We start from the raw sequence: 8,866 nt of genomic DNA on the forward strand, positions 1-8,866 counted from the left end.
AATTCAGGACGACGTCAATCAGTCTCTCACACGTCCTTTTCAAGCATTGCGCATATTTGTGACGTCGTCCTGGCAAATTTTGCGAATAGATATTGGATCATTCTAAATTGACGTAAGAACTGAAGCCGCTTGACCATCAGAATCGTCGAATGTTCGTGAATTGGGCTGAGCAACAACTTGAAAGCTATCCGGATTTTCATCGAAAAATTATCTCGGCGGCGTAATTGGAAGAAACGATCGGAATGAAGTTCTCATATTCTTCGATGCAACCAAAGTTTACTTTTTTACTTGATTTTGGAAAAATTTTAAAAACAAAAAAAAAAAATATAGAAAAATTCCCAAGCAATAACTATGTTTAATATCCCGACATATGTCTGTATGCATGTGACTTTTCGCAATAAATCGTAATTAAAGCAGCAATCTAATCGGATTTGTATATGAAGCAAAATGTGTATCAAAATACAGAGGTCAAATCGTAAGCAGACTGCCAAGCGTGCTAGAAGAAGACAAAACCCCGAAGCTGCCAGCGGGATGTCCAAGGATTTTGACACACACAATAATCACACCTTTGTTGCCGCAATATTTGTACTTATGGTAACAGCCTGCATTTCGGGCTGGCGGCAGCACATTCGAAATAAACGGAGGAAATAGCGAATACAAACGAAGGTGCTGGACCGTGCGCACAGCGTGTGGTATGGGCAGCTTGATTTAGACGACCCAATTGTTGCTGCCGACTGCTCGTCGTAGTTCGTCGGTGTGTTGTCCGTGTACAGTAAGGTAGACAATGACAGTAAGACCGACAACAGAAGCTACTTAACTAATGCAAGGCGAGCATGTGCATTGACAGTCKAGAGAAAGCATCAGCGCAAACTGCAGTAGTAACTGAAATAAGTACTGCATATGGAGTCTTGAAAGGACGAATTTGTACCACTTCAGTACAAATAGCATATCTATGTGTTGAGTTAAACATTTTTTAAACTATTGCACATTGCTTACACACAATTTATGTGGTTTCTCCTTAAAAAACATTTTTTACGACYTTACCATTTTAAGACACTGATAAAACTGCCAATGACTAATATTTCCCTGATTACTGTACGTTGGAAATCAATTGATTCACTCATTAACCTATTGCATCATCGCACCAGTCGGCTTTGCTGCCTGCCATTCATAACTGTCAACTAAAATATGAAAGGCTCAGCTCTTCAGTAGCTTAGAGTCGTAAAACCATAGGACATTTTCATCACCTCAAAGTGCGCCAAAGRCAAGCAACCGCTACATTTGCTCCTTCCGTCTTTCTTTGCAATGTGTTCATGCCTTTAGCTACATACATATGTACATTTGTGTTTATCTACAATACTTTACTTTTATTTTGCGGCACTTTAACCCTCATAAAGAAAACTGCACGTTGCCGCCGCAGCAACTGTCCATATTGGCCCATAAATTGAAAATGAAATGAGTCAAGACGAATCAGTGCAAGCTGCTGTCGTGTCGGAAAAGGAATTTTTCCTTCAATTTCCTTAGTTACACTTATATTTCTCTATTTAGGCGACGATGCATCACATGTTCCTACTCTCGTGTGTTGAATGTCGCAATTGTTGGAAGGTATTAAGCTGACTACTTTATGATTCGCGTTTATTTCATACTAAATTAAGAGCCAATGTGGGTGGTCCGTTGCATGAGGCTGCTTTTAGAAGGCCGCACAAGCATAGAATTACCTGAATTTCAAAATATATRTATGCATATGTTGGATACATCTGCTTATTCGACTAGTATAGTCGTATCTTCTAAAGGATCACTTACCTGAAAGAAGAAAAAAATATATATTTTTAGATTTCAACTAAATATATGTTAAATAAAAGCAAGTAAGAAGGCGCTAAGTTCAGGTTCAACCGAACAATTCATATTAATCAGTTACTTTTGCTATGATAGCTTGCATACTGACCGATATGTTCAGTATAAAGCCAACTGAAAGTGATATGGGAGATAGAGGTAGTTTTGACACGATGTTATCTATTTTTGACATTACTACATATACCGGTAGATAGAACTATACACCGATTGAAGACAAACACTTCACTTCTTTTAATTATGATAACTCATATATTGGCTGGGCTGATATATGTGGTATAAAGTCTGCCGATAGTGCGAAAATCTTTCATTTAGGCACATGGGGGCTAAGGGGAGTATTGAGGCGATTCAACCCATTTAAAAAAACAAACTATTTTCACGAAGAAGTACTCTCCTAATTTCTATTATATATCTCACATATTGTCCGATATTTTGGGAAGACTCAGTGATATGCTCTGAGGTTCATTTTTCCGGTATCTGGGGATTCGAATAGTTATTGCCAGATTTTGATTATATAGTACCTAGTGGCACCCTTAAAGGCACTATTCGTGAAGGTTTTAGCCCGATATATGGGGATATAGGGAGTAGGCGTGGTAAACAACATTTTAACCATTTTCACACTGTCGGTATGTGTTCAAACCATATTTACTATAGGAGAATTTGGTKGTTTTTAGCCAAGGGACGCCTCTTGCTATTGCAATCCCCTATGCCAAATTATAATTGTCTAATCTTAGTTATTTTACTTTATGGATTTTCGATTAATGGCGTTTGTGTTTGTAGCTGTGGTCCGATTAGGCCCATGTACGAACTCGCCCTCCCGATTCGTCCAGGGAGCACGTTTAGAACATTTTATGACGATATCTTAATTTTTATTAAAGTTATCACTCGACAATCACAYGTGATTCAATTTGTCCCGTCATCCTGACCATCATTTATGCATATATAATTCRATGTGTATCCCGATTAGTTTCCGGTGATACAAATAACCATCAGATGAACAAAACTATTATGTTTTGTAGTAATMTTTTCTAAGTCCATTTAACTTAGTTTCAAACCTTAATGCGATTTTGATAAACATTTATAKCCTCATAAGTTATTACTTAGTATAATACTCATTCACTCTGCAGTGCGATCTATATAAAATTGATTAAACTTTGGATTACTTTTTTTGATATTTATTTAAATTATTAAATCTTATAAATTTAATATTTTTATATAATTCTTTAGCAAAGTGTCTCTTGTGGCAATGAGCCTTCTATAATGCCAAATAGTAATGCTAGAAACCCAACCATTGGCAYTTTATCCAGCGCTTGGTTTGCCGGTGGTACAACCCAATGTGTTAGTGCCGCATTTACCTCTTCCTGGCTGTCGTTGAATGTAAGATTTATAAACTGTTCAATCCAAGCGTTGATGAGCTTCGTCTTCAATGTACTATTCATAATACCGGTCAACTTCGACTCCACTGCGCCCAACTCTGTTGTTATCTTGAATTTGGTCATCCTCATGCTGCCCGTGAGCTTGGGGCGCACTATGAAAGTGCCATAAATGCGCAAATTCTTCAAAGCCAAATGCAGTGTGCCATCGCCATACACRCGCACTGAGGGACCAAAGAGCTTAGTTTTTAAATCAGCTTTATAGAGGCCGGTAAACAAAATTTCGGGGAAAACCAAATCGTACCGCAGTCTCTGCAGTATGTTGTTGAAATGGAGGTCGCGCACATCGAAAACGTCGAGACCGCTGATGTTGAGATTGGTGACATTGCCACGTATGCTGTCGAGAAGAGATTAAATCAATATGTTCCTGTGYTGCATTCAACGTTCAACTTACGCTGCATTGTCCGTGGTCAAATCCATTTCSCGGTAGGCGGTTTGTAAAGGTGCTAATGGTGGTATGCCTGCTGGCGCATAACCRCAAGGCATTTGCAAGCGAAAAAACTCCACAAATTCACGTAGATYATCGTCGAATAAGCTGCGTGCCTCAATTTCTAACTCCTCAGACGAACCGCCATCCTGCAAAGYCTGACTGCCTTGGAGGAGCAACAGCGCGCAGAAACCGAAAATAAGCTTGTGCATTTCGACCAGCTGTGTTGGATTAACTGGTTGTTCATAAAAGTAGCGCGTTTASTAATATACGGTACTTGAAACACCTGTTMTTTGGCTTATCTCGAGTTGAAAGTGCTAAAGTGATAAGGGAAAGAATTTGCTACTGGTTTATACTTAGTAGCAGCGAGGCCATAAAATTCGGATTACCAACAGTTTCGATTACTGCCATACTAAAATAGCAAGCAGCATAAATTATTGAACAGCGTCGAGGGGTGCGCGAAAGTGCTGATTTCGGAGAAAAGGCGTTTTGACTTTGACTATAGAAACTGAGCGAATGTAAGCAAATATAAGAAAGTTTAGAGATTGATTTCGACAAAATATATTATGTTTTAAGAGCACCAAAAGAGTACAACGTAACACTGAACCCGAGTCGATCAAAAAATGTATTGCCACAATGCTGTAAGAACTGATCCTTCTACCAAGTACACATGGTTTGTTCGGAAAGTAATGAGGAATCTATTAAAAAAAAAAAAAATGATTTAACCAATCGTTACAATTCTTTAAAAACTTTCCAAATAGGCTCCTTCTGCGGACAAAAAAGGCCGGGGGCCACAACTGGGCTTTAGCGCGGCTGTGGAATGGTTGSGATGGAGGCCTTGGTTAGGTAGCTGTTCACAAGAAGGGTGGTGTGAAGAACGTTGTCRTGGCGCAACTTCCAATCGACTGCGATGTCTTGTCGGTGCCGATTGAAGCTTCATTTAAATCTCTTGAGGGCTTCCACATAAAACTTGGCGTTGACGGTTTGTCCAGGAGGAACAAATTCATGATGGACGATGTCTTTGATGTCTTAAAAGACAATTAGCATCGTTTTCACGTACCTCTGCTCTAACGAACGGCTTTCACCACTCACATAAACACAGCGCGAAAATGTTTGTCCTGACTCTCCAGATGCTCGGAGACAATTGTTCGTTAGCTAGGAACAAAATCAGTCCTATTACTTTTCGGACTCTGTATTTTAAGTTTAGCGGGTCCTAAAGCAGAAATTCCAGAGCACACAATATAAACACAATTTGTTTGTTATTCATATGATTTTAATATTTATTTAAACTATTAATATATATTTAAGCCCAAGGATCCTCGGTTGCCACACAATTGGTCTCAATGGGATCATCTTCACTGCTACCACTGATGCTGGACAAAATCGCATCGAGAAGTGTCCAGAAATTATTACCCTTAAGTATTTGGTTCACACGTGGCACTACAGTGTTTTCAATGCTATCCGTGATCAATTGTTGGTTGTTATTAATGCCAGATTCGATAAAGCTCGCGAGTTTGTCATTAAACAGTTTGTTCCATTTACTTTCACCGAAAATACCGGTGATTTCGGAATTGACRCTGTCTAAGGTGATGGTAGCCCTCAACGAAGTAATTTTGGTGGATCCCCACAAGACAGGGATCTTGTATTTCAAGGTACCAGCAATACGCAAATTTTTCAARCCAAAGTCCAATGTACCATCACCTTCGTATTGCACGGAGAGACCYAGCTGACGCAAAGCATCCAGAATCGTGTTAGTGGTGTAGTGTGGTGCAGAGGCACGAATATTCTTGAAGGTGATATCGAAAGTGACCTTGGACAAAATTATGTTCAGCTTGAATCTATTGATATTGAAATCATTTAAGCCATCCACACGGAAACGGCTGAGTTGATCAAAGGTTCTGGTGCGATCAAGTATGAGAAAAGTGCAAATGTAGTAAACAGTTTAGTTCGAAACATGTAAAGAGTATACTCACTCTACAATGCCACGTTCGAAGTGTACATCGACTTCGCTCTTCTTCAATGGCGCTAGTGGGGGAATGCCGTATTGTGGGAAGCCGCAAGGCATTTGCTTCTGGAGTCTGCGAATCATGCGACGTGCCTGCCATGACAAGATGAACGAAGGCGCAACTGTCGGTGCAAAATTAGGCAATTGGTTSAAAGATACTTAAGCTTTGCAAATACAATATAGTGAACTTACTTTCTTGAGTGCCATCCTCATTCTCGTTGATCACTTCAATTTCACTATCTTCAGTGAATGGCGATAGCCCGAAGTCAGGACTTTTTATTGTGGCCGCAAAAGCGACGGCTGCCAAAGCCAAAAYCAAGAAATACTTCATGCTCGAAACTGTGATATAGACTGTTTGACAAACCTTTAAAACGGTAAGTTAACAATCGAAYGACTGATTTCTGCACACTTGCACCCTTAGCTTTTATATGTTTCTWTGTGGAAGACAGACATTTCGAATGATTGTTTACTTTGGATTAGCTGATTTACCGTGTTATCAGATTGGACTGATTAAGTGGCAAAGTCAGATTTATGACCAATTCGTTACTATGGGCAATTTCCTAATTGAGTGATAAAAAGTCGTGATATTTTTGTTTACAACTCAAAACTAGAAAARGTGTGCTGATGCAGATGACAATAAAAACACAGCAACTCCTTAAAATGACGTGAACAAGTGACAGCTGACAATATCGAAGTTATGACTTTCTGAAACTTTATGTCACGGCTCAGCTTTATGCTATTATTTAGCAATACAGCGTGGGGAAAAAACTAGCAACGTACATTTTTAATTTATTTATTTATCAACGCATTTTACAAAATCAAATAGCCCAAGCACTACTCTAACGCCAACCATGGTGCTGGTGTTGGATAGCATTTGTTGCTGGAACCTATCATCTGACCCAACAACCACCAAATTTTGTGACCCTTGAGGTAGGCATTGATGCGTGGCACGAGAGTACTTTCAATTTGCTCGCTAATTTCCTTTTGATTACCATTGATGTAGGTGGGGATGATACTTTCGATCTTATCGTTGAGGAAGCGATTAAATTTGTCATCACCCAAAATACCGCCAATATTAGAGCTTACACCACCGAGAGTGACCTTAGCTTCGAAATTGTAAATCTTGATAGAGCCCCAGAAGAGTGGCATCTTATATTTGAATCTACCCTCAATGGAGAGGTCTTGTAAGGCGAATTTCAATGGGCCCGTACCCTCATAACGCACTGACATTCCCAARCTACGCATCATGTCAACGAATGTGTCCGTGTTGTAGATATGAGCGGTGGCCTTCAACTCCCTGAAGACGAAATGGTAGATAACACTCTTTTTGAATGTGTAGCTAACTTTCATTTTTTTGATGTCCATGCGATCCAAACCATCGAAGCGGAAGCGGATGAATTGCAAAATGGAGCTGTAAGTAGTTGATTGGTTACGGCGYTGCGTTAACAAATAAAGCTCAGTTTCAGACGTTCGTTACTTACTCAACTACTGATCTAGATAATTGTAGGTTCAGCTCGGCATTAGTGTATGGTGCTAGCGGTGGAATACCCAGATCAGGCCAACCACAAGGCATTTGCTCCATAAAGTTTCTTATCGCTTTTTTGGCTTGAGAGTTGAGGATCAAACCACGATCCTGTCCTGCTTGAAGGTAGTATACAGATAAATATGGACGGAAAGAGAAGAAGATAATTTATGAGTACGAACCCTCTTCCCATGATATGTCCCACTCATTTTCACCCAGGTTCTCAGCTTCATTGGCGGCACCCAAAGCGATAAAGCCGAATAAAAGAAAGAAAACTATACGCATTTTCTTTCTATAAAATTAAATACGCGTGTGTCAAGACTTTGTAGATCGATAATGCCAAAATGGYGTGTGCTTTGGTTTATATAGGCCACCAAAACTCCAAACACCTAAAGAACAAAATCGAGGCAATAACCTGTAAGCTTTTAGCTATAGATTGTTATATTTTCCTTAAAGAATTCAAGGGCTGTCTTCATAAACTACTTTTATAACKCCTAACGGAAATCTAATCCTCGGTGATACTGTCGGGTTATCGATGKTTTAGTGCCACCTTCGTAGAGTTCAAGTGTTCGTATCATGATTTAGTTGATATGGCTTTTCAGAATATGTTTATATGTTTTACTCGAAATACCTCCCATAACCATATCACTGATAAAGMCTGCATTTGATTTATAGTGTTGTTAGAAACGCAAAACAGTGAAGTAAGGACATTGGCGCCGAGTAAGCGAACACAAAAAGTAACTGTATGTTATTAAACGAGGCAATGCGTATATTAGTAGAATGGGGACCATCTGTGATAAATTCGCAGCATATATCCTTTAATGTCATGAAGAATATGTTATTTTTTTGATAACTTTCTAATTTAGAATGTTGTAAGTAACTATAACTAAACATCTGTTCGGTATACCATATAAAACACCATTTATGGAGGGGTATACATCAAATTGCACGATAATGCGGATTAAGTAAATGCYATTCTTAATTGACTAATATTTTCACAACATTTCGTTAGCGAATACAACTTATTGAAACAACATAAATTTTCTTGGCATAAATTACTTTATTCTAATTGTGRGGCAATATATCAGAAATGCATTCTAGGCCAAACCGATAATAAATTAAGATTAAGTGCTCATATTTGACGATTAAGAAATTTATATTTATATTTACGTATGCGTCCACTGTTAGGAATTCTATTGCGCTTTAAAGCTATGTATATCAAACTTTTTTCTATTTATAGTGTGTATTATAAGGAACCAGGTGTTTTTTCGGAGAGAATTGATCCAATATATATTGATCTTCACTTTTTAGGGCTTCCAATCTCCATGTCTAYCTCTCTATCACACAAGAAACTGATAATTTTTCAGAACCGCTGATATGAGATCACTATAGGATAAAGCCGTCCATCAAACTCAAGTATTTACAGGTTAAACTTTTTTTATTTTTTCCTAACATCGACTCGGACCACTATCCTGTTGCAGCCCAGATTCGCACCCGCCTCTGTGCAGCAGAAAACGCACGCCAACAAACACAAGGAAGGTTGGGCGTCAAGAAGCTGCAATCACAATAGACAGCCGAACGATTTTCCACTCGGCTTGCACTCCTGCTCGCTAAGAGCACTCGTCAAC

General features: G+C 39.0%; 4 protein-coding genes across 6 annotated transcripts in view; all 4 read right to left on the reverse strand.

Annotated features, from left to right (window-relative positions):
* Nucleotides 1-8,866, reverse strand: part of LOC108968122 (centaurin-gamma-1A) — a 262,919-nt gene that overhangs the window by 116,992 nt on the left and 137,061 nt on the right. The window lies entirely within an intron of this gene.
* Nucleotides 3,011-3,935, reverse strand: LOC108968127. The gene is made up of 2 exons (XM_018931921.1): nt 3,679-3,935; nt 3,011-3,621 (listed from the first exon to the last, which is right to left on the reverse strand). Exons 1-2 carry the CDS (start codon nt 3,921-3,923, stop codon nt 3,075-3,077), a joined length of 792 nt encoding a protein of 263 aa, XP_018787466.1. The 5' UTR covers nt 3,924-3,935; the 3' UTR covers nt 3,011-3,074.
* LOC108968124 lies at nt 4,967-6,101 on the reverse strand. The gene is made up of 3 exons (XM_018931917.1): nt 5,909-6,101; nt 5,685-5,838; nt 4,967-5,609 (listed from the first exon to the last, which is right to left on the reverse strand). The coding sequence occupies exons 1-3, from the start codon at nt 6,045-6,047 to the stop codon at nt 5,015-5,017; spliced, it is 888 nt and encodes a 295-aa protein (XP_018787462.1). The 5' UTR covers nt 6,048-6,101; the 3' UTR covers nt 4,967-5,014.
* LOC108968125 lies at nt 6,494-7,582 on the reverse strand. Its single transcript, XM_018931919.1, has 3 exons — nt 7,421-7,582; nt 7,198-7,354; nt 6,494-7,127 (listed from the first exon to the last, which is right to left on the reverse strand). The coding sequence occupies exons 1-3, from the start codon at nt 7,521-7,523 to the stop codon at nt 6,551-6,553; spliced, it is 837 nt and encodes a 278-aa protein (XP_018787464.1). The 5' UTR covers nt 7,524-7,582; the 3' UTR covers nt 6,494-6,550.

Source organism: Bactrocera latifrons, unplaced genomic scaffold, assembly GCF_001853355.1.
Source record: "Bactrocera latifrons isolate USDA-ARS-PBARC rearing strain unplaced genomic scaffold, ASM185335v1 scaffold_203, whole genome shotgun sequence".
NCBI classification, from domain to species: Eukaryota; Metazoa; Arthropoda; class Insecta; order Diptera; family Tephritidae; genus Bactrocera; species Bactrocera latifrons.